We start from the raw sequence: 26,891 nt of genomic DNA, 5'->3' as shown, positions 1-26,891 counted from the left end.
CCATTGATGAATGCTATTTTGACTGATGTAAACAAAATCCAGTTCCACACAGTTTGAAAAGGGAGAAGTACCTTGATAGTCTTTTCAGATAGTTATGGATATTCTTCATTGGTACTGTACCAAAACTTGAGAAGTAAGATATTCTTCAAGGTTACTTGCAATGTAGAATTTAAACCAGATCAATAAACTTTTCATGCTCTGTTACATAAAATCCTTTGGTCTATCTTGACCTTTGGAATGGATCTTTTACTCATGCGTGGTTTTGCAGCATCACGCACTAGTCACAATATTGATTCACTGAGCCTACCAAACATTTTGTTATACAATATTTTAAAAATCACATTGATTAATATCACTACCAATCTCATGAGAAAAGTTTTAAAGTATTGAGGTGCTATCAAGCTCTTGCTGGTGAATACAAGTTTTCCAAAAATCAAAATTTTGTTTGAAAGCTTGAGTTTTATCATTGACAACAAATAATGTCCATTGTTTTCTTGAAACTACTTGAGAAGCTCACCCTGCATTTTCAGAAAATGTCTACAAAAACACAAGTTGTAATAACCACAGTTTATCAGTCATTCGTTCAAGTAAAAGTGAGATTCTATGGAAAGAGAGCAGCTAGTTCAGCTCACAGTGCAAAGCACTAACCGTATGTGGTTTTACTGAGACGCTATTGTACATTGTTATGCCTCAGAAGTTCTTGATGCTCATTTCCCATTTCATCACACAAAACGTGTTTGAAATGTTTACTCCAGAATGCAGATGTCATAAAACAAACACTTTTTACAGCTTCACCAAGATCATTCTCAAGTGAAACTGTGTGTTCTTCCTGAAGCATGGGGCAGTGAAGAACACAGTGACTGGTGACACAGGTTGGTGCCACCACCGGCAGTGCTGGCCACGGGTACTTTTGCACGGTCAGTGCAAATTTCAATGTGGTGAGAAAGGCAAGTTACATCTTACTATTATTATGAAGACAGTTTCGACCTTGCAGGTCTCCTGAAAATTCTCAGGGGACCACACTTTGAGAACTGCTGATCTAGACAAATTATTTCCAAATATTGTTTTAGGAAATTATTAGTCATATTATTAATAACTGCACAGTCAGGATAAGCTAGATTCTGTGACAGTCAGTAACAATGCCCTGGAAATCTCAGTGGTTTAAAACAAAGGCCTGCTTCTTATTCACTGCCTGTCACCACCAGCCGGAGGGTGGGGGTCAGTCACTCAGGGACCAGGCTGGGGCGCAGCCTCCACCTCAACTGTTACCGATGACTGCCCTACTTGGGAAAACAGAGTTTCGAGGGTCTCACCGGCAATTAAATCCTCTGGTCCGAAATCGACTCAAGTCAGTTCTGCTCACAGCCTACCAGTCACGTGGCCCCATCTGACCACAAGAGAGGACGTGCCTGAGGGTGGAGAGCTGGCAATATCTGGTGAACCTCACTAAGGACCATAGTAATAGCCAACATTTACTGAGCATTAATTATGTGCCAGCACAGTTCTCACAGCACAAATTATGTTACGCTGACAACACTCCCTTGAGGTAGATGCCATGAACTCCATGCTTCGACTCAGAAAGCCATGGCACAAAGAGGGAAAGCAACCTGCTCCAGAGTCAGGTCGGGAGCGGCGCCAGGCAGGCAGATGGACTCCAGAGCCCAGGCCTTTAACCTCAAAGCCATATCACCCACAATTTTCCTCACTCTAGAAAAAAGGAGAAAAACAAGAACTTTTTCATAATGATAAACTTAAAGGATTATCCTTTATTACAAGGTGTCCCTTCTCCTTTAAAACGTTAAAATGTCCTTTCCTTTAAGAATTGATGGTTATAAGTGTTAGGAAACACTAGGAAAAAAGATTGGCAATCTTAAGGTAGCTCCTCTTCCTAATTATTTTTGTTAAGTTTAATTAACCGAAAATACAAAACTCTGTGACCACAGCGTTTTGAAGGTTTCTTTTGTTTTTGGTTTTAGTGCCTTCTTTTGATTTAACCAAATTGTGGTCATTATGTGGCAAAAAAGAGGTATTGTTCTAAGTTTTATTTGTCAAGCATTGTGCTACATGGTTTCATGGACAGCATTTCATTTAATTCCATGCCATACTCTTGCTTCCTTATAAAAAGATTAAAGCATGCATTTTCTTTTACCCTAAATACAATTGAAGCAGGAAAAATCTGGAGTGTAACAGACTCCTAAAAGATGCCTGTTACCCCTAAAAGGTAAAGCACCCCTAGTAATGAACGCAAGTTATTGTCTATAAGAGTTACTAGAGAGCAAACACAAGTCCATCAATGAGTTTCTCACTAAACTTAATCATAATACCTCTCTCTGTCAGGGATCTTTTACAAGATGTAGTTTTTCCCTCAGGCTAGAAACCAGAAGAACAACAAGCTGATTCTACCAGCTGGGCTTTGGGACTCGGCCATGGATGATTTCCTGCAAAGGACTCTAAACAGGAGCCCAGCTCATTGGCCAAGGGCCCAGGCCTTGCGTCCAACAGCCACTTAGTCAAAAGGAACATAGGGTTTAGACACAAGCAAGCTGTTCTGAGCTCCAGCGTGGTCATATTATTAGCTTTCCTTAGAAAATTTAGGTGTGCAGGAGAAACACTCGTTGTGAACAGGTGCTATAAACAGAATTTTCACAAAAATGAAGCCTTGGAAAATAAATGTTTCAAACAATATTGAACACCAAGAAGATAGCTGTTGTCTTAGTAAGATACTATAACAAATTCTCTTTACAAAAGAAGCAAGGAAGAGAGAAAGAGGGAAGGAGAGAAGAATGGAGAGGGGAATGAAGAGAGGGAGGGAAGAAGGGAGAAAAATCCTCGAAAAGGTTTATACATCTTGGTAGCATATAATAGGATATTTGAATTATAAGTCCACTATACCAAATGACCACACCTTGGCCAGCCCCTTCCCTCTTGGAAGTTGGATAGTATATCTTGTTACTGACCAAATAAGTACCAACTGTGGAAGTGACCAAGGGAGAGGCCATGTGGCTCTGTCACCACGAGGATGAAGGTTCTCCTCTCATGTTTAGACTCCAGATTCTATTTCAAAGCAGAACAATTTTTAAAAATGATGGCAGTATTAGGACCCTTAGATAGGGGAAGATTTTGTGAATATAAAAGCCATTTTAGAAAAAAGCGTAAAAAAAAAGACTCAGGAACCCATTAAGTCACAAAAATGATTTATTTCTAAACCTTATTTAGGGTACTGATTCTAACAATTTGAGGTATGCATTTGAGTCCAGTACTTACAAGTCCTTGTCCCTACTGAAAATGACCATTGAAGCTCATTTTTCATTTAATTGGGAAGCTAAGGAAACATTTTCCTAACCTTTCTATTAATGACCTTACAAATAGGCTTTAGAAGTATATTTTAATACTCTGTTGTCAATGGGTGTCTTCAAATATTTCTATTCCCTAATTAGGAAGCAGGCTCTTTTTTAAAGAGTTTGGTTAATAGTTGGAATCTAGAAGGTGCAGAGTGTATTTCACAGCCAGAACATTCCATACATTTTAGCTGATGCTTGAAGTGGTACAGCAATGAAGAGGAACCACCAAGGACCTGTAGTGACAGCCAGATGCGAAGGAGAAAAGCAAGGGCTATAGCTCACCAATGAGAGATGCCAACAGTGGAAAAGGCTTTCCTTGTTAAACCCTGGGCTGGGCAACCATTAGTCCTATAGTGGCCATATTCCTACCTTGCACATGAAATAAGAACAAGCCAGCTGTACCAGGAACATACAAAAGTCCTCTGACCAAGCAAAGAAGGGAGAGGTGCCAGGTGTCTAAAATAAACTCTTAGCCCTGGCTGGTGTAGCTCAGTGGATTGAGTGTGGGCTTCTGAACCAGAGGGTTGCTGGTTTGATTCCCAGTCAGGGCACATGCCTGGGTTGCAGGCCAGTTCCCAGCAGGGGACCCACAAGAGGCAACTATACATTGATAGTTCTCTCCTTCTCTCCTTCTTTTCCCCTCTAAAGATAAATAAATAAAATCTTTAAAAATATATTTTAAAAATAATAAAGATAAAAAACTCTTGGTGTTAAATAAGAAAAAAATATATAATTAATTTCTAAAATTTAATAATATGTACTGGCCTGAGATCAAGTCTATGAACCTCATTATAAAATGGCCCTTTTTATAGGTATTTGCTACTCTAATGCAAGATTTGCTAAAACCACACAAAATGATACACTTCAAAGGTTGAAAATAATCCACTTGAGATAACTATTAAGATAACAATCACTTGGCCTGAAACAATGAAGACTGTGTCTGTCCTCCTGGCTCACTGAAAAAGACAAGGTCAACGCACCATGAGAGAGCTCAATTGAGTGCGGGGGGGGGGGGGGGGGCGGCAGAGGAGGGCTTGGTGACTTTTGGTTCAGCAATGCCCCGCCAGGACTAGGCTCCTCAGAGCCAAGGACAGTCACTCTTGTAATCTCTGAATCAGATGGCACTCCTAATTCTCACTAAGCAAAAGAGGAACCAATAAAATGGCAAAGAGCTGTGAAAGGCTTGCTGCCTCTCATGTCGGGAGTGTGACAAGGCAGGACAACGCAAGAACAGTGCACATGTCCAATGTGAGAGTAAATCACACGGCTTTGCTCGGTCGGCTGGGGCTGTAATTCATGCCCATATTGCACAACCTCGAAGAACTTACAGAAGCTTACTGTACATCAATTTTCTCAACTATCCAACGGGAAGAATATTCAAACCTCCTTCATTGTTATACATGTATTTTGTGTGACCACCTGAAAAAAATGTTCCTCCAAAGAAAATAAAATGCATAGTACTCAGTCTTAAAAAGGAAGGAAGTTCTGATACATGCCACACATGGATGGCCCTGAGGACATTACGCTAATTCTGCTTCTAGAAGGTACCTAGCGCAGTCAGATTCATAGCTGACTGAGAGTAAAACTGTGGCTGCCAAGGGCTGGGGGGAGGGAAGAATGCAGCACTGTTGTTAATGGGTATGAAGTTCCAGTTTTATGAGATGAAAATCATTCTAGAAAGTGGTTGCACAGCAATGTGAATGTGTGAAACAGTACTGAACTGTGCACTGACAATGGGTAAGACGGCAAATTTTATATTTTTAGCACAACTAAAGATAAAAAAAAAAACAAATCAGTGAGATACATGATGAGCCTGGCCCGTAGATAAGCAGACTATGAGTACTGGCTACATGAATGAAGAAGGCTTCTACTGGAGGACAGAGGAGATCTCACTGGTGCTGACAGATCTTTAAACATTCCCAGAAACTGCTCCAGAGTGTTTGGTGCCGTGAGTAGGGAAACCACAAATTACGGGTTCCAATGAGTTACCTGCTATACCTAAGCCCCAATCCTTACACGGACCACCCAGTCCTGAGAAGCAGACGACATACACAACATCAAGGCTGTTTCACCAGAGAGGTCAGAAAGGCAGCCATTGGCCAGCAGAGTAAATCACTGCTGTGGCCCAGTGAAAGGGGTGTGCCCTGAACACACGCGTGTGTAGAGATGGGGCTCTGAGATGCAGGCCAGCAAACACAACTTTGAAGGAAAGAGCCAAATATGAAAATGTGGAGAAAATGGCATCACGAAAAACACATTCGCAGTGAAGAATCAGTGTCACCCTCGTCCCAACGCTGGCAGGATGACCACTGGGACAAGTGGTTTAACACTCAGAAGGTCAAAAGCACCCCCTGCAAAGGCCAGAGGGAGGGAGGGGAGAACCCATTACAGTTCATGTAGAAATGTTGTTACTTTCATGACATATGTTCAATATGAGGTAGCTCTTAAATTGGAGAAGAGTTCTTTCTCTAGGGCTAGAACACTGAGAATTAACTCTCTCCGAGGAGCAACAAATAAAAATTTTCTTCTTAAATTTGGAGAACAGAGGGACTTGTGAATCAGACTGAGAGAAATTACCACTGCTGGGACTCACTGCTATGTTTTCACAGAGAAAAGAACACTAAGAAAGAGTGAAGAGACAATGAGAACAAAACACACACCAGCACAAACAAAAATAGAGAACTTTATGTATCAAAGTGGAAAGCAGGACTAAGCTGGCACTGCTGGGAAATCGGAGATAAGCACCGTGAGAGTCCGTGCCCGTCTGCCAGGGGCCATTAAAGACACGTGTCTGCAAACACAACCCAACCCCACTTACCTTTCTTTTGATATCAGTGAACTGGGAAAACATTAAAGACCAATAAAAGGACAGCTCCAGGATATAATAGTAGTGAAGGTCAGCTGTGAGTGGCTGAGGATCAAAGGGAAAAAAGGAAAGATTAATAGTTAATAACAGGGAACCCTTGTTGGGTCCCAAATACCTCAAGCTCAGGGCTGAAATGTGACATGGTCTTATGCCTCCACAGCCTCTAGTCCGATCTCTTTCTGGATAAGGGGGCTTTGAAGGATGCCTCTCACGCTCAGTTTGATGGCATTAGTTTTGATTTATCTCCACCCAAAAATGTGTCTGTCAATATGAATACTTACCAATTCACTATTCCTTTTAACAATAGCATTTATAGTTCTTTGCTATACATGAGTATCTGCGAGATTCTTTAGGCAACCTGAAAAAGTATTCTAACGTGTACACAAAAAGAATGACCCTGGAACACTGCTGCTGGATTCCACAGCCCAGGGACAGGGAGGTGGGAGTCAGAGACTGGAGCATAGAATGAGTCAGTGAGGCATTGTTTCAAGTTCTGCATTAATCAGATCTTTCTTTCGGTAGATTGCAAACGTCCAAAAAAAAAAAAAGAGGCAATTCAGAAACATTTCTTAAAAGATCAGAGGGGCAAAGAATCTGCCAGGAGATACTGGGCTAGGCACTCAGCCAGGAAAATCTGAGATCAATTCACACCTCCACAGATTAGTAGGTGCTGAACTTGGGCCTTAGTTAATATATTGTAAACCGGAGGTGACACCGGCTTCATGCCTCACAGGTCCAGGAATGAGAGGCAACAGAGGTCAGTAATATTTACTTTGCACATAAATCCATAAAAACAAAACAGTGTTTTAAAAAAACATTTTTGACCAGTTGTTTTTGTTTTATGGAATTGCAATGAAATGTCTTACTTTACCTGAAGGAATCAAGGACCTTTGAAGCTCATTACACAAACGTATCCACACCACCACCCACAGGGTAACAGTGTGATATGCGGTAAATACAATGGAAACTTAAATGCTCTGTAGACCAATAGCAGCAAAACGAATGTCTTTCACGAGAAGATGGTACTCACTTAACTGCCGACCCTACCAACTTCATGCGTAGGCATCACGGAAAATAGATGTCCCACTCACTGACCTTTGGCAACAGAACACGAGAGAGGACAGGATGCTCTCCCTAGCAGCAATCCTAAACTCAGCATCACTGTGTTCATCAAACTCAGCACTACCCTGGAGAAATATATTTCCTGCTCAAGTGCTCCTTTAAAATTTGAAGGCATTAGCAATTAGAGATGGGTACTCAGAGTAGACATATGACAGCAATAAAGTCTAGAAAATAGAGTGCTGGCTTTAGGACCCTCGGAGCCAAGATTAAATTGCAGTTTTAATGAGATTCAGTTTCTCATTAGATCGCCACCTGGGAAAATGGCACGGCGGGTGATGAGCACAAGTGAGAGCACTATAGAAATTGCAGAGTTCATAACAGAGTGTCATATTAGAATAACTGCCCTATTCGTGGGGTGCTTGGCAGTTGACAAAGCTTGCCCGTGTGATAATCTTTTACTCTCATAAAAATCATATAAAATTAGTACTATCATTTTCTAAATTGTATAGTTACAGAAAACTGCTGTCAGTTAACTCGGATTGGAAGGTGATCCTGGGTCTCACAGCGAGGGAGGCACCGGGACTGTGTGCCAGGCTCCTCGCTCCCCACTGGTGCTTGTTGTGATGGGCTGTACAAGGGCCGGCAGAGGCCACGCCACCTCATTTTAAACTTAAACCAGACATGTGTATAGAAAATCATTATGTATGCAATAAAAATATAATATACATCCTCATACAGAAGGAGCAGTGCATCTTTAATAAAATTCAAATAGACCTCTACTCTTTCATCTATAAGTCTGTTCAATTATTTATTTAACATATGTGCTAAAGACAAAATAAATCTGTTTAATGAGCATGGCCCATCTTTAAAAGTGCTCTCAAGCCTTGAAACTGACTCTGAACTACCCCATAAGGTGTTATAATCACATGTACAATAATTATACGCTGTTTAATATTTTTCCCACACACACAAAAAGAAAGTCGCTAATTTTTGTTTTTATTAGTACAAGGAATATATCAAGAATGATCTCTGTTCCCATGAGAGATCATGAAGTGGTCCTAGAATTTGGGAGTTATGTGCTGAATTATCCATTAATAAGCAATGATGTCTTATTAGTAGAAGACAATCTTGATCTGAATTCCCACCTATGGTATCTTTTGTTCTATACTAATGACATTTCCTCTTTTAGATAAATGTGACTATATACACCAGACCCTCAAGTTTTTAGGTGGAATCTATAGTTCTGCCTGTGAAGTAGTCTGCAGCTCCACTTAGAGCCACTGTTCCAGTAACTAATTTTCTTGGAAATAAGCAATTTCTCAGCTCCAGCCATCAATGTGAAAGTTATTCCAGGCTATGCTGTAGTCATGAAGAAGAGTGGGTATTACACTTCAGGGGGCATTTGTCTCCACGCTGCTCACGTGACAGAATTTACCTCATAAATGCAGTGCGTTAGCGTGGCTGCCACCTCAGCATTCGAGTTAAGGTTTCTGGAAGGCTTTGATGTGTTTTATATGTGTGGATTTTTCCACTCAGTGTACCATTACAGGACACAAAGAAGGCTGTAGATGACAATATTCCAAGTACATAAGATAATAAAACAGCAGTTGGGCTTGAGAATTACAATGGTCTTCAGTAGTGACTGGGTTTCAGTGTTGCTTTAGTCTCTACGAAATGGCCCGGAATACTCAGCTCTCTCTAAACATGTCATGTTGCTTATTTATTTTATTTTCTAATCTGAATAAACTACACGAAAGGGATGGCAATGCAAAGTGGAATTCCATTACAACATGTTCCTAATCTTGAAGTTGGCCAAGGAATAGCCAATGTCAGTTCTCACCCCATCAGACACTTTGGGCGATGGGGAAGTCACAGAGCCTGACTGCTTCCTGTTGACCTTATACACCCCAAAAGACCAAACACCTCTAAAGGGAAAACCCCCCAAAACACCAAACTCAACATTACAAGTTGCTTACCATGATATATGTATCTTTATTTATTGCATCACCAAAATACCTAGTTGCATTTGTTTCTCTTACAAACATCTAGATCAATCCCAATTGATCTAGAAGTTTTTCGGCAAGAAATTTCTAGACAAGTCCGAACTTTGATATTCAAATAGTAACTGAGCTAGAGACCAGACCACACGCTAACATTACTAAATTCAAGCACGGAGGCAAAGGTACCTCAGTGGGCAGATGCACCTTCTGGGATACAATTCTAATCTCATTCTCAATGATTTTTTTTTGGGGGGGAGCGTGTATGTGTAATGGTATAAGCCCATTTTTTTTTGCGTTCAAGAAAATGGCATTTGATTTACATAGTTAGTGGCTGCTCCTAAGCCACGAAGTGAACTGAAGTCAGCACGCCGGCTCCAGCTCCACATGAGCCTTTCCCACCTGGTACTAAGACGGGCCTGAGCGGTTGTCAGACTTGCCTCAGTAATTAGAAGCAGATCAACAGTTAGAGACAAGAATCACTCCCCCCGTTGGACTGATGGCATCTTACTGTCCAGCAAATGCACCTTTCCACACTTACTCCATCTAAAGCAATTAAGCTTTGATTCTGAACTTCACTGAGAGCACTGACTCCCTCCCTCCCTAGGCTACGTGCAGCATTAAGCAACATGGGTGGGGGCAGGGGCCAAAACGCAAGGCAGCTGCCAAACCTCCTGGGACTTGCCTGAAGTCGGAAAACCCACCGAAGGAAGACACTGTATGTGTGTGGAAATCCAGATGGTAACGGCCCCTTACCTGATAGGGGTAGTTGTACCAGCAGTGTTTTGTATTCCACAGCCAGGGCGTCTGCAAAAAGGACAAAGAAACACATTTTATGTGTTTTAGAAAACAAGCAGGATAAGAGGTATTTATGACAAGTTCCCCAATATTTGGGTTCAATAATCTATCTTGTAAGAACTGATTTTAGGAATAAGATATTAAAACACTTAGGATCCCATCATATATTCTCACTGGGTAATATACACTCAACTGGTAGTATCTCAGGCTACGGCTGGGATGGGGTCCTAGCTGGTGATTTTATACTTTTTTGCAGGTCCCACAGACACAGCCCTGCTGTGGAATAGGCCCCAAAAGCAGGGCCCTCCAGGGGTCTCTCCTAGACCACATGAAAATTATAAATATAACAGTTATCAATAAACAATGCTGACAGTTGGTGCAAACCACCCTAAAATGCCTTCTATCCAATGGTTATAAGGCGACAATGTTAATCAGTTGTTTCATGCCTTAACCAGGGTCAGTAATAGGCAGGTATACTACTTGTTTCAGTTGGACACCTCAGACTAATTCTCGGTGTAAGGGAATTAACCTTCAGGGCACACTCCACTCCCTGGCCCACAGTCAAGGTCTTTTAAAGACAAAACAACCATTTTTAATTTGACAGCAATCACCTGCAACAGTGTATAATCAGAACATTGAAGTGTACACACAGATTCAAAACATTTGTAATGAACAGGGAGGAACTGGTGAAGACTTAGACTACTGAATAATCCAATAATACCAACACAGAATTTCTCATATTTTTGTGGTAAGTTTTTAATTCTTTTGCACCTCTGATCTATAGCTATCAGCACTTTGAGTATACATCTATATACCTTTGATATACATCTGTATATTTCTTATTAATAAGGAACATAATCACTAATCCAATCCATGTGTTTATGCATCTCAAAATGATAATAATGTCACTGAAAGAGTAGTGTCAGATATATTTGTACTGACCTAACCTCTTTATTTTGTCCCAGACCCTATAAGATCAAGGTTGTTGCTCTATCTGCACTGTAATAAGGCAGCTGTCTCCCTGAAATCGATATATATATCCTTTCAACCTGTACCAGTGAGGGTGAGGATGTGAAAGAGGAAGGGGCTATGAAATAAATCTGACAAATTCAGTGACTGAAAGCAGGCTCACAGGGCCATCGAATCATCAATTCCTAACTGGGCAGTCAGTTGTGACGAGTGTTCACACTGCAGCCCTAATAAAGGTTTATCTGCGCTGTAAGCAAGCCCTGTCCATTGTTCTTATTCGAAGGTGTAATGCTTTTGAAATGCCAGAGGTAACCCTCTTCTTCAGACCCCTCAGAGGTGTAACTGCCCTCGAGAGAGTCGAGCATCTGTCAGCTCTCCTGCAATTCCATCATACAGATTTCCCTGCCTTGCTTTCTCCAACCTTCATGTCATCTTCCTTACATCCCCCCCTTAATTCCAAATGTATGACAACAACTGTAAAACTGTCTTTTCCAGAGCATTTGAGACCTTGCTTTCTGGTACATCACCAATTCAGCTCAAATAAACGCTTATAAACGTTCTCTACATGTTTGGATGGTCTTACATCAACAAATATGGTAATGATGATATTACCTATTAAAAGTTGAGTCCTCCTATGTCCATATACTCTTTAAGAATTTTTTCCATGATGGTATTTATTTAACTAGTTAAAAAGTTTATCTTTGGACTGTCACACACATTTTTAAAGGATCTCATGTATGAACTTACTTTGTCCTTACTTACAGTAGCTACTAGTATTTTCCCCATCCTATAGCTAGGTAGCTTGAAGTCCTGAGTCCATAAATAACTGCCCAGGTTTGATAGCTAGGCAGTGCCAGATCTGGAAATCAAACTCAAACTGTCTGGTCTCAGACCTTGCCTCTGAAGTCTACTAAACCCTGGACCGGGACTCTGTTCAGGGAGCCAGATTGAAACAAAAGCCCTTCTATGCCCTAAACTTAAAACTGTTCAGGGATCTTTACATCCCCCTCTCAAGTAAGTACTACCAAATCTCCCTGACCCTCCCCCCCTTTTTTTTTCTGGTTTTGTTATTTGCTACCTATTCAATTCTCTACATATTATGGAATCTCACTGCACTTCACATCCTGGCAGCCTGCGTTATGTGCCTGTCACCTTATTGATGACATTGGTGTTCGTTACTGACCTATCTCAAAGGGTGCTTGTGAGGATCAAATGAGATAGCATGTCTAAAAATACTTTGGAGGCTTCAAAAGTTTAATACATCATCATCTTTACATGCCCATTGAGGAAGACATAAAAAATTAAAATTAATCTGAATTCTCATCAGTATTAACATTTTAATGTACAGTCCATTTTTGGTCTTTTTTCTATGTAATACAGATTTAAATGCATAGATAGATTTATTTTTAAACACATAGGAATTAAGAAAGATCACTAAGAGCAAAGAGCTATCATTAAAGACCAACGCTAAGATTATCCATACTCTCGTATCTCCACAATTACCATGTATGGATACAAACGTTGGAAAGGATAGAAAAAAATTCATTTAAAATACAGTGTTGGAGGAGAGTTCTACGGATACCCTGGGCCACCAGGGAGATGAGCAAGTGTGTCCCATAGCACAGTAAGCCTGAAACATCGGTGGAAGCTGCCCTACTTAAGGCACGTCATGAGAAGGCAGGGTTCTCAGGAAAGGATGATGGTGCTGGGAAATGGAAGGCAGCAGGAAAAGAGGAAGAGCAAGTACGACACGGACTGGCTCCGTTAAAGAAGCCGTGAGGTGAGTGCACAGGAGCGGAGCGGGGCTGTTGAGGGCAGGACGCGGTGGATGTCACTCATTCGCAGGGTCCATTCAACGGCACATACACACATATGTACAGTTTTTAAATTTGGGCACAACACACCAAAATCTATTTTGTAGTGTGAGTATTAGTTATTACCTTTCTCTCTGATAAAGGTGTTTATGATCTCCACGATTAGTTGAAAGCCTGAGAGGAACAGGTATGCCATAGGCATGTGTTTATTCCCCAGCAACTGCACCCAAGTTCACAGTTCAGCATTCATTTACTGAACACCAAAGAAAAGGACTGTAGTCAAATGCAAAGCCTGTAACAAACCTCGTAGTATTTTTCTGAATTTATCAGTCCCAAGCCCACGAGCATGTGTGCGCCAGCCTCTAAAGATACTGCGGGCATCCCTTCCACGGTGGCCACCCATTCCAGTCAGTCAGGAGAGGAAAGGTGTGATGCCCAGTGAGCCAGGAAAATCCATCGTTTACAGCTTCCTTTCCTCGGTAAGTTTCTTGGCTCATTGGTTTCCTTGTAACATCCAGGCTTTCCCCCGCATGCATCAGATATACACCACCTACACGTGCTTCCACTACATGCCAGTACCTGACTGCCCCGCAGAAATTGTGGGTGAGTCATTGTCCCTCACTGGGGCCCCACCCACCTGAAGCAGGAGCAAAGGCATTGGGAATTTGATGGAGCTGCTATAGGGCTCTAGCTCAACCCACGGGCTTGTTTGCCAAACATCTTACAAAGTTCTTTCACCTACAATGTGCGTTTACATACACCTCTCAGTCTGAGATCACCCTCTACGTGCACACTGCATGTTTCTAGAGTCTCATGCTGCACGCCCGGCAACACTCTCCGAGACAGGCAGGACAAATGCCGCCTTTCCTACTATACAGAGGGGAAAACAAACCCACAAGAAGGTGATTCTCATAATGTTCACTTGCTCAACAGTGGTGTAAGAATCTGGATTGGCTGCTTATAGTTTAATGCGCTAGGTATAACTTCTTTAATTTGAATTGATATCATGAAACTATCACTTTTAAATCAATTTTTCTAGGTTCCTTTTTTTAGATTTACATATTCATATCAAAACCTGTATATGCATCACACAAAGTAAAGGATAGTAACAACTAAGAACTTAAAAAGCTGAAATATTAGCCCTGGCTGGTGTAGCTCAGTGGATTGAGTGTGGGCCTGTGAACCACACGATCACAGTTCGATTCCCAGTCAGGGCACATGCCTGGGTTGCAGGTCAGTTCCCAGCGGGAGACACACGAGAGGCAACCGTACATTGATATTTTTCTCCCTCTCTCCTTTCCTTCCCTTCTAAAGATAAATAAATAAAATCTTTAAGAAAATACTTTTAAAAAAGCGGAAATATTACAGGTCAAAAAGCTAAAATATTAAAGGTAAAAAAATATTGATGATAAAAAATACACTGAAAACCCTCAGTTTAAAAGAATGAGCTTAGCCCTGGCTGGTGTGGCTCAGTGGATTGAGTGCTGGCCTGTGAACTAAAGGGTCACCAGTTCCATTCCTGGTCAGGGCACACGTCCTGGGTTGTGGGCCAGGTCCCCAGTAGTGGATACATGAGAGGCAACCACACACTGATATTTCTTTCCCTCTCTTTCTCCCTCCCTCCCCCTCCCTAAAAATAAATTTTAAAAGAATTTTTTAAATTAAAAAACAAAAGAATGGGCCTAGCAACTTCCTATATAGTAAAATAAAGCTGTGTACCCAAGACAGTGCATGGCAATTAAGCAAATTTCCTGGAAATATATGTTTTTTCATATGGCATTACGATATCAAGGAATGTTATCAAGACAAATCTAAAAACCCCAAAATTCTCAAATCTTGTCATTCCAATAGCTTAGGATTTGCTATATTTCCTCTCACACTTAAATAATGCTGTGAAGCACTTACAGATTTTAATGTATTTTATATATATTATCTCGTTTAATTATCACAACAACATTGTAAGTGCTCAAGTTAACACAGGCAACAAATGCCATAAATGACAAAGAACATGGTGGCGTGTGTCTTCTCCAAATATGGAGATGCAGGTTCTGACTCAGTACTGGCTTGGGACTAAGATTCTACATATGTAACAAGCTTCCAGGCGATGCTGATGCTGGTGGACCTTGGACCTCACTTTGAGAAGTAAGGTGTCAGGGGAAAGTAAGAAGGTGCACCGATCTTCTTGGTATTTACAGATGTAAGGCGCTTAACAGGCACTTGGTTACAGTGATTCACAATTCTGTACTGAGTGAATAAATTAATGAACTATTTCAAATCATCACAATAACCACGAGGCAGAAATTGCTAGTAAAACAATACTGAGCTAGAAATGATGCTTCTGAACCAGTCTTCCCTGGTGGTATAACCACACCTTTAAGTTCTGGTGGCAGGATGGGAGCAGCATGTACATGCTCCACTTTGGGATGGTGCCCCTAACAGTTAATGAGCACTTCTCATTTATGAGGAAAGTGAGCGAGTACTTCTTACCCTTTTTTTCACTCCTATCAGAGGGAGATAATGAAAACTTTGACCCTGAGATGGAAATTTCTGTTGAGGCTGCCCTGGTCTGGCTTATGTCTGGATTTTTTATATGTGATAGATACATTCCTATTATTTCCCTTGTATTTAAGTAATTGCATTGTCTATTTTTTAAAAATATACATATATAGTAGCATAGTCTGTATTCTCACTCTTATATGCATCAAGGTAAGTATCATGAATTATTTTATAGACAAATAAGCCATCTCAAAGAGGTACCAAAATTAAGACTCCCTAGCTGTTAAATAGAAAAGCTGGAATTGAAACCCAGATTAGCCAGATTCTTCCACTGCACCTTCCCCAAGGTACCCGGGGTATTAAAAGAATGAGTAATGAGAGAAAAACATCATGGGCATTTGAAACTGATTATCCAAAGTTAGTTATTACATGAAAAATTGAACTTTAGGATTAGAAAGGACCTCCAAACCTTGTTTAACCCATGAAAGACCCGCACATCCAGGGGATGACCATGCCTCCCTGGTCAAAGAGCTTCGTGGTTATTAATCACTGACCAGATCCCTTAGGCTTACTTCCTGCCTTTTCTCTTGGTCAACAGAAATTATATCATTTTTTCTTTGTTTTGCTTTGTTTTGGAATGTGCTATGAATTAAACTGTGCTCTCTCACTGCCCCTCTCCCCCACCTGGTCCAAATTCATATGTGGAAGCCCTAAACACCCAATGTAACTGTATTTGGAAATGTGGCCAATAGGAGGTAATTAAGGTTGAATGACATTCAAAGGGGGGGCCCTCACCTGATGGAACTGGTGGCCCCATAACAAGAGGAAATGAGAGACTTCTCTCTCCCCTCACGTGCTCAGAGGAAAGGCGAGTGAAGGCCTCAGTGAGTGGGTGGCATGTCAGGAAGACCAGCAGGCCAGGAAGAGCGCTCCCACCAGAGACAGCCTGCAGGACTTGATCTGAAATTTCTAACTTCCAGAACCATGAGAAATAAGTTTCTGCTGTTTAAACCACCTAGTCTATGGTATTTTGTTATGGCAGCCTGAGCTTAATCACATAGCATCATAAGATAATGCTTAATAAATGGTGCTTAGTAGTTATTAAAATACACACCAACTAATTTCAGTTTAAAAAAGATATAAAGCATCTGAGCAAAACTAAGACACACCATGAGATGGTGGACTAGAAATGACTTCTAACACTCTCCACCTAAATCACAATGGATATTGAATTTTCATTATCATCATGCACATCTGCTCACAGGTACATCACTTGGGACACAAGTTGGCAATGGTGCTCTGATCAGTAACACGGTGTCCCATGGAAGGCACTCCGATCAGTAACACGGTGTCCCATGGAAGGCGCTCTGATCAGTAACACGGTGTCCCATGGAAGGCTCCTGTGACACTTCTTACCCTAACTCGCCCAACTCCGGCTCCAGCACAGAGGGCAGACATGCTGCTGGTGGTCGCTCTGCTGCCTTCATTTGCATTTGGACCATATGCATAAGACTTGAGTGCTATTTTCTTCTATGATTTTTTAAAGGAGAAAACTAGAGAAGCCTTTTTAAGTGTCAGTAAATCTGCTCTTTTATCGGGTTTCTTCATTTATCAGCTGTTCTGTAGAGGTTTCAAGTGAACAGAACTAACAAAAATAGATTGCGTCTGATCATTTCACATTACCATCTGGAGTTATTTAGGTTTGGTCATTTCTTTTTAAAGTCCCACTTGACATACTTCTTAAAAATAATAGTCTTAAGACTACCTTCAGCTTCCATCTCACCCATCACGATGATGGATCATCATCAAAACTCAAGGCGATTGTGTTAGATTAAATGAAGTGTGGCAGGTAGAGCACACAACACACTTTTCTTGGTACGTAGTCATGGGCTCAAGTAATATTTTTAATAAAAATTTCATAGCAATAGAAAAAAATCAAGGTGTCTTTGTTTAAGCACAGAATGTGCAATACTAAGAGGGAACCCTAATGTAACCTGTGGACTGTGGGTGATAACGATATATCACTGTGGGCTCATCAAGTTAACAAAGGCACCACGGGTTGGGGGAGGGGGCTTAATGAGGAGACTGTGAATGTGGGAGGTGGGGGATATATGGGAAATTTCTGTACCTTCCCCTTTATGTCTGTGAATGTAAAATAGCTTAAAAAGGACGTCTTTTCTAAAAAATTAAGGTAACTGGGCTATTCAGTTCACTGATGCATATGTTACTGTAAGCCAAAGGAATAGTAGCAGTTGAGGTGAAAGACCAGAGAAAAGGGTGTTCAGTTAACCAGGCAAGTGTTAAATGATTGAGTACAAATATAAATACATATGCACACACATATACTTTTTTTCAAGCATCCATAGATACCTATAGCTGAACGACAGTAGTTTCTTTGAATAAGTATTTTGATTTAAGAAAAGAACATGAATCATATAAAGTATTCAAGACATTTTGTTGCCTCATCAAAGGTGTGGAAGGTATTTTGGTCTTTTCCCAAGGTCAGCATCTTAGGGGCAAAATTTCATCTTTTGCTACTTCTATCCAACGTCCTGCATAGTGTTCACAAAGCCCTGCTGGGAAGGTAACAGTCAATGAATATGATCTATGAGACATGCTGACATCTGCATAATTTATGTATGAGATATACAGAGCCTTGGACAATGGTTGAAAATGCCAGAAAGCTAGCTCCCTGAACTACTCTGAAACTACTTTCACTGAAAGCGCTTTAACTGAGTTATACTGAAACCTTTTACTTTTGGATTTATTGTAAGAAATAAACATGAGAAAAATGCTTTCATGTCTGCCATGGGTCTGTACTGGGAAGATTACCATTAAGTTACCCTAAGTCAAATGTGTAAGATCCACATGATATTTTTCCTTTTAAGTTTGGTCCGAGGGGGAAAAGCACTTCCCTTCAGTGAATGCTTGGTGTGATTCCTCTCACTAAGTGAGGGTTATGCTACCCCATTGCACTTCGGTTTTGGCAAGCGGAAGCATAATTCTGAGGCTCAGTCATAGCAACTGTGATTGCCCTTCAACACCTTTGCTAATTTTCATTTTATGTGTAACTTTTATGCTAATATCTATATTAATGATGTTATTAATATACATTAATATTAATGAACATTGCAAATTTCTTTTAGAAACTTTCAACTATATGATTTAAATAAATGAATGTAAAGCAAATTCAATCAAAATGATAACCTGCAGTTTTAATTTAATACACATTGTAAAATAATTCAAAATGAAAAAAATGTCATGTTTTGTGACTTTAAACATTGATAGATAAATAGTGTCTGGGCTGAAAACAACGTGGTCTGAAGATGCCGCTGGTCAGCGAGGAGCTGCACGGAGTGCTCCGCAGAAGGCAAGAGTATCCTCTCCCCATGTCCTGGGTCAGCAGAAACGTGCCTGTAAATCTACCTAGCAGACTGGCCACTCCTCCCTAGAGGCCCTGGGCATCTGCTTGAGCTTTGAAAGCTCTTGTGATGTGCAAATACAATTTGGACTTGACCCCGTGGCATTATCTAAAGATAGCAGCCTTTCATATTGATCAGGCTTTTAAAAAGATGCTGGTCCTCTAGACCTGGTCAAGCACGTGCCTTCAGCATATTCGGCAGTCCATTTAGAAAGTAATTTGCCGAGCTGCCAAACATACATAAATAGAAGGGGTTCCTTGGAGATGGGCCCTGGGGTTACAGGGTCTCTGAGAGGACTGAATCATAGAAACGATGAGAGGAGAAATGGGAGTGGCATTTCCATGCCCTCTAAGGCCTTCCAGCCAGTGATTCTCAACAGTCCCTGCCTCTCCTTGGCCGAGGGGCTCCACACACACTGAACAGAAACTGTGGCTGTGATTCTCAAGAGTCTGAGTGACAGGAAGCTCAAAGAGCCATCTCCCCCACTGATTCCCATGTGGACCCTCCACACTCAGTGAGAGTCACTGCGAAGCAGAATGGACTGGTCAATTAATTCCATGTTTAGAACAGTAACTAGGAATAAAGGAACCAGATGATGGAAAGAGATGACCAAAAATGAGGAGGAAAGGCCCAGAAGGAGGGGAAAAATGGTGAGAATGTCAACCCTGACACAGACACAGCAAGAGAGAGAGAGAGAGAGAGAGAAGGGGGCCAGTGTAAAACTGGGAATGAAGTCAATGAAAGTGGCTATTAAGCAGCATAAAATTAATCAAAAGATAATTTTTTTATTTTAAGATTTTATTTATTTATCTTTAGAGGGGAAGGGAAGGGAGAGAGGGAGAGAAATATCAATGTATGGTTGCCTCTCATTGCTGGAAACTGGCCTGCAACCCAGGCATGTGCCCTGACTGGGGATCGAACTGCAATCCTTTGGTTCGCAGGCCTGCGCTCAAGCCACTGAGCTACACCAGCCAGGGCAGTCAAAAGATAATTTAAAAAATTATTTATAATATATTACAAAGGCTTACTATTTCCAATCTGTAAAAAGCCCACAAAAATTTATTAAAATATCAAAATACCCAATGAGAAAAATGGGGAGAAGATACAAACAGGAAACACAATAAAGAAAAATATATGTGACAGAAAACATGCAAAAATCATAGAAATTTTTTACCCACATCCTGAAAATACTTAAAGAGTTTAGTATACAGAGGTTAGTAGTGTATAGAACTCCAAATTTAAGTAACACTTTACAAATAGTCTTTAAAATCTGCATATCCTTTGACCCAACATTCACTGTAAAAAAAACCCAACTAGAACTAACTGCAAAGGCCCTCGTGCATGGATTTACACCATAATTCTTTTCTAGTACTAAAAATACAAGTAAGTCTAACTGCTCAAAAATGTGAGGTTGGCACATGCTTAGATTCAGTACTGAGAGCGGATCCTGAGTCGAGGGCATGGGTGCGGGCTGTTTATTCCAGAGGGCAGCCAGGAAACAGAACAGAGAAATGGAGGAAGTGAGAGCCGGATGAGGGAGATAGTCCACTATGGTTTTCAGGGCTGAGCTGATTAATGCTGCAAGCATCTGAGTTCCACTGGGAGCCTCTGCAGAACCATGTAGCCTGTAACTCATAACTAACTTTCCCAACACAGGAATGGGGCTTGCAGGGGTGGGGGGTGTGGGGAGAGGCTGGGCATTTATCCATCAACTCCCATCTCCCATTGATGGAGATTTCAGTATTAACTGCTCCATGTTTCTAGGTTGTACCTTCCTGTGTTTCAGTGACCTGGGTGGCTTTGGGAAAAGCAGAGCAGAGATAGAGCACAGCTTGCACCTGAGGTGAGACGCTGTCAAAGGTGCATGGAACTGTCCGCCACATCAGACGGGCTACGCAGATGCAACAGGCACGTGCACATTTTGAGTTAAAAGCAGATTGCATGCAGAATACATAAATAGTGTGCCTTACGTGTAAAGTAGACATATATTTAGACGCACACACACCCAGTGCATGCACAAAACATGCCTGGCAATGTATTTACTAAAAGTTACTTAGTGATTATCTCTGAGTAGTGAGTAACTCAGGTGATTTTTAGTTTTTTTCTGAAATGTTTGTATATCACTCTTAAACAAGTAATTGTTAACTATGTTTCTTTGCAATAAACAGGTCTTATTTAAATCATAAAAGCCAAAGTTCATGTACTTTTAACAAGTCTCATTAAAAAACACATTTACTCTATTTACAAACAACATTAATAGCATTAATAATCCATTGCCATCCTCAAATTATTCAATAGTTCTAATCAACTTTAGAACTATTAAGCTAGTATATGAAACTACGAGCTAGTATATGAGATAGCTGCCTTCAGAGTATTTACATGTTGATGGTGATTTTCAAGTGTAAACAGGTCATTAATAATTTAATTCTAAATTCTCAATTAACAGAAGTAGCACCAGATAATAAAGCAAGCAAATAACATAGGATAAGCCTTGCATCCATCACAGCAATGCCTCTTCCCTACCAGTTTTAAACCAACTTGCCTAGGCTCTGATATCTTCATGCTAATGTTAACGCACTGTCTTCACTCACTCATTCTATCAAGTACTTTCTGAGTGGCTTCTGTGAATCAGGAATTCTGCCAGGCACGAAGATGCAATAAACAAGTTCTCCATTCTTGGAGAACTTACTATCTCCTGAGTAATCCAAGTAATTATATGATATACCAAAAGTATGTTTAAAAATATTGGGCACTTTAGGTTTAATTTTTCTTATGTATGAAGTCTGACTTGCTTTTTACTGTTATCTTGCCACCATGTCTGTGTATTGTATCTGAAAACCTACAATAGCCCATATTATATGAACCATGAATCCAGAGGTATTAAGTATAAATATTTTATGTTCCCCAAACTTAGTCATTAATCTTCTATCTAATGTGGCCATATGTGGCCATGGAAGATGAGTATTTTACATGAGTGAATATGTTTGAAGTAAAAATTGCATTGTGCTACTTATTATTTGAGAATGCTGCAAGAAAATACAAAAATTAGATACCTACCAAGCAGCCAATATCTACAGTGTTCAGCTGCAGTAGTAGAGAACACTACTTCTATGAAAGGCAGAAGAATGTAGAAGTAGAGAATTGAAAGTTCCTTAAATTCCCAACCCCAGTAGTTACTGAAAGAACACAAGACAGGAAAGAAGTCAGAAAGGACACAAGAGCCCACTCTCACGCCTCCGTCTGCCACTAAGCATCTGGGTGACAGTGGCTAAACCAATTCGACCCATTAGTGGCTTGTGTGTGAAATTAGGGGTTAGGCTGCATGATTTATACGATCACAGCAAGTCCTAAATGTCATTACCCTTTTTGCCACCTTTTTTTCTCCCCAAAGACAAAATCCTAGTTGCCTAGGTTTTGATCGTAGTACAGATGCAGCATCCCACAAATGGAAACCCAACATCAGAGGAAGATCACCGCTTTCTATCTTTTTGAAAGGATTCCCTCTATCCACAGCAGTTTAGATATTTTAAAATCACTGAAAAAAATAAGTTCACTCTTATTCAATCCCATTATTAATAATAAGTACAATAAAAAGCTAATTTTGCCCAATTTTATGTTTGAGTAAAAGTCACAAAGTGAGTAACTGCTTTCCAGTATGTTTTCTATCTGTGAGGTTCAAGTTTTATATTATGTTTGGTATTCAATATTAAAATTTTCTAAATTAAACACTGATGAAAAATTGATGATATTTTAATTCAGGAAAATAATTACCCCCTTTCCCTTACAGCTACCTTCCGTATATTAAAACTCAGAAGGGAACTTACAATTCAGTTTAGCATTATTCAATAGTAACAGGACAAATGATCAAACTGTACTCTTTAAATGAGTGGTACATCTTCATATATTATTTACCTTCTAATTAGGACAGAGAAATTATCCTTTGAGTTGCTGAGATAATTACAAAGAAGGAATTGATCTTTGCACAGTTAAGTTTCGATCATCAGTTTTTTATTTTAATCAAGCCCATCTTTGTGCCTTCCCAGCTTCTGGTCTTTCAAAACTGTGTAATCACTTTTTGGGGGAGGAGGCTGCAAGATTTAAGTAGGACAGATAAAAGCAACTGGAATATCAAGAACTGCCCTGGCAATACAGAAGCAGTTCTGAAAATAAGATAAAGCCCTCCTCTCTGTGAAAAAAGAGAGTTAGTTCTTAAAATCAATGAGAGAGAAAGATGAGGTGATTAATAGAATTGGCACAGTATAAAAAAGATAATCTAAAATGATCTATTTGGCAGGAAGCAAAACCACAGTACAACCAACCTTTCTGTGCAAGTAGATAGAAGCAGGTTCTCTCCTATCTTCTGTCATAATTTTGAAATGCTTCTTTGCTGTGTTTACCTCAACACCCAATGACTGTCTCAGTTCACTGATGTCCACAGTATTAACCCACCCATGTTTACTTTCTTGTAGTTTGGTTCACACTTTCATGAGCTTGTACTTATTACTTGCCAAATACCTGATTCTCCAGGCACACATACTATCAATTACAGAACTTGCCTGTGCAAACAAGTGAAAAACAAGGTTATTTATTGGCAGTGCTGAAAAGGCCATGATATTGAATCAACCCGGAGCCATCAGTCTCCAGACTAAGGAATACAGATGACTTCATGGCTTCAGTACCATGGGCCACAACTCAGAAAACATGCACAAGGTCATCTTTAAATGGGCAGGAGCCAAAGGAAATGACATTTCATTTGCTCCAATACAAACAACATTAGCATGTGAGCTAAGAAGACACACTATTCTATTACCATTGGGCAGTATCATCGAGAAAATTCACGTGGAGCTAAGGTGTCATTATCCTTTAATAGACACACCATTGTGCTAAATGACAATGGTATTTTTGTTCTTCAATTACAGTTTCTAAGATACTCCACTGCAGGGACTTTGCCATTATCCATATATTTTCAACTCTATAGGGATATCTCAGTTCGGAGTGCTTAAATCTTACTAGTGACCAATTCTATACACACATATTTTATCAGGTAAACTGAGTAAGAATCCATCGGTTTCTTCTGATTCTAGAACATATATCTGGAAAGAATTGTCCCGTTTTCCTACACCATTGGTTTCAAATAGAAATAATGTACATTCTTATGTAACAGTATTGTAACAGAACTGTATTACATGTAGCTACTGTTCCAGTGAACAGAATTTAACCCAAGACCAAATTTGTAACATCGGACTGTTCTATAATGGTGCAGATTGTGATTATAGCTCTAGAAAAACTAAGAGGACACCCCAGGAGAAGAAAATTCACAGTACCCAAATTGGCATCTATAATAAGATCCAATGGTAACCAGACAGAACAGGTCAGCCAAACCGTGGATTTCCTTATTTAAATGATACCACTTAAACAAGGAGTATAGAAGTAAACTGAATGCTGGGACAATTAAGTTCCTAATATATTCTTCTTATTAGTCATGCAGTAAGATCCATTTACGCAGCACCTGCTCTTCCGCAGGCCAGGTCTAGTTGCTAGGGATTTAGGAGTGAACAGAACAAACAGAAAACACTGCTCCCACGGAACTTATTTTCTGGCGGAGGAGACTGCCAATAAACAAGATAAACAAGCAAAAATAAACAGTATGTTTTATGTGATGAAGGTTAAGGAGAGAAAATCCAGCAGGAAAAGAGATAGGAAATGTCAGAGGGTGTGATGGGGGGATGACATTAATAAAGGGGCCAAGGAAGATGGCACTCACCTGGTGATTTTTTTCAATAAAAACCTGGAGGAAATCATCTGTTGTTAGATGTTTTACTTCTCTGTCCTGACTATATTACTTGCTACCTTTATTTATATGTGGATAAAGTAAGCCAGCCACACAGAGGGGGAGAAGGCATGAATAAGGGCAGAAGAGCCGACGTTTTGCTGTGAACTGGCAATAACTTCACCTCTGCTTTCTAAATCTACCAGATGGTGTGTCGTTTTGTGAGTAATCGTTGCGCCCTTAGGTGTCGTCCTTGCTAATTCCACTTTCCTGGAAGGAGAACTGAGATGAGGGGGAATAAGGTCTAGGGGGACCTGACAAACTAGAGAAATAAAAACAGAAAAAACACACTGCAGATAAATGTGCTGTTCTTACTTCAGGGAACCTGCTTCCTCATTTACTCTGACGTGTTAGCAAGTGAAAAGTCACGTGACTTTCTGTTTCAATTCTCTTCCCTATGAAATGGCAATGGTACCAGGTTTTATGAAACTGAGGCTACACAGAGGCAAGAATTTTGAAAGTAAAAACACCATAGAAATGGAAGTCACTGCTTTTATTTCTTAATTACCTGGCTCACAACATACTGTGGTAACAGAAGACAACAAAGTAAGTACCGTATTTTTCAGACCATAAGATACACCTAGGTTTTAGAGGAGGAAAATAGGAAAAAAATGTCGAAGTGAAAAATGTGGTAAAATATTTAATAACATAAATAACATAATATTTCACCAATGTAAATATAAACAGAGCTCAACAGCAGCATTAACAACCATTATTCCTCCCAAATTTGGGGGTGTGTGTCTTATAGTCTGAATAATACAGTAATACAGAACTAAGTTCACTGGAGACACCACACTTGTATGATGAGAATCAGGACTCTGAGCTGTATTTTCACGCTGAAGACACGAACCATACGATGAATACTCAATTCTTCAACATTCCTGACCAGTACATATAACCATTCTGGTCTTTAAAAAATCTGCTGTTCTACATTATGCCTTCTTCTTGACAAACACATGTGTTGATTCCGACCTCTAATGACAACTTCCAAGTTTATGTCTCAATAACCCAAGAGCACATGACTTCAGGCAGTGACTGATTCCTGGGGAATATTTCAGGGGAATAATCTTTGTTCATCAAGTGCTGTCAATTCATAAGGGTAAAATGATCAAGATCACTTTTATTTTTTTAACATATAGATTACTGGGATCACCACCACACGTGTTAAAAAAGAACCTTTGGGAGGGCGGGGCAGTGCCCACTTACATACACTTATTACAAGTTCTGCAGGCAACTCTGACCAGCTGCAGGGCTGACAACCACTGAGCTTAACTGCTGAGACCTACGGCACCTACAAAACCTAGTGAATTAAGTGAGGACTTCTATGGAAACATAGTCTGTCACCATCTAATTTAGCTCCTCTGCAGGTTTCTTTTTGTGAAGAATGGTGTGCACGTTCTGAGTATCTGATGCTTCACAAGTAGGGGAGTAAGAAGTAAAACCTGGAAGGTGATTTTACTGTTTATTTTAATAAAAATGCTTTCCAGAATGGTAGTTACACAGCAGAACTGTCTGAGACTTGAAGGAGACACCCAAGAATGCCAGTAGGAACAGGCTTATTCTGCCCCATATAAAGAGAGTTCTGTATATCCTGAGCAGGTGTACATGTCCTCCTCCCCCTGTTGCCTATGACAGCTTCATTTTCTCTTTTCTTCCTCAGTAACAGAACCCCAGTTTTACATGTAGTATATTGACTCCTGCAAAAACCGAGAAGACATTTCTCAGCCTTCTTGAAGCTCAGGTAGGGTTTTGCGTCTCAGGGCTGGCCTATGAAGCAAAAATGGTGTGTAGGATGTCCATAAAGGTGACTTAATGAGAAATTACTCAGCCTGTAAGCAAGTTTTTACTGGTCACTTTTCCTTCTTTGGGGGAGTGTCTCATTGATGTGATAGCTGGAGTTCCAGCAGCCATTTTGTACCAGTGAGTCATCCTGAAGATGAAGACTGCTCTGCAGCCAAAGGCAGAATATCTCTGCATCCTTAGTGACTCAGAGGAGCCATCATATCAGACTCCACTGCCTCCCTCCAGACTTGTTTACATGGGAAATAAATGTTTTTCTTATTTAAGCCATTATTTTAATAATAATAATTATTAATTATTATTATTTCTATGTGCTCTAAACCTAGTCCAAATTCGTGTAATAGAGGGGAACACCTAAGGACATATGAGGTCAGGGACAGATATCAAATGTGTACAGTACCCATCCTATGAATTCCTAATAATATTTTTCCAATATCCTCAGAAAGCATGTTGCATTTGCACAACTCCAAGCTTCTAAAAAGATTTAATAGAATTT

At 40.3% G+C, this 26,891-nt stretch overlaps 1 protein-coding gene across 2 annotated transcripts in view; it reads right to left on the bottom strand.

Moving 5' to 3' along the window:
* The window catches only part of CERS6 (ceramide synthase 6), a 297,599-nt gene that overhangs the window by 67,269 nt on the left and 203,439 nt on the right, over positions 1-26,891 (bottom strand). For both annotated transcript variants that reach the window (XM_037140703.2, XM_037140704.2), the window contains exons 5-6: positions 10,023-10,073; positions 6,160-6,252 (exon numbers count right to left, since the gene is read on the bottom strand). In XM_037140703.2, coding sequence (XP_036996598.2) covers positions 6,160-6,252; positions 10,023-10,073 — 144 coding nt within the window. The remainder of the gene's footprint in view (positions 1-6,159; positions 6,253-10,022; positions 10,074-26,891) is intronic.

Source organism: Artibeus jamaicensis, unplaced genomic scaffold, assembly GCF_021234435.1.
Source record: "Artibeus jamaicensis isolate MK-2021 breed Jamaican fruit bat unplaced genomic scaffold, CSHL_Jam_final contig_391, whole genome shotgun sequence".
In the NCBI taxonomy this organism is placed as follows: Eukaryota; Metazoa; Chordata; class Mammalia; order Chiroptera; family Phyllostomidae; genus Artibeus; species Artibeus jamaicensis.
Note: the sequence above shows the minus strand (reverse complement) of the source record. Positions and strands in the feature narration are given on the sequence as shown.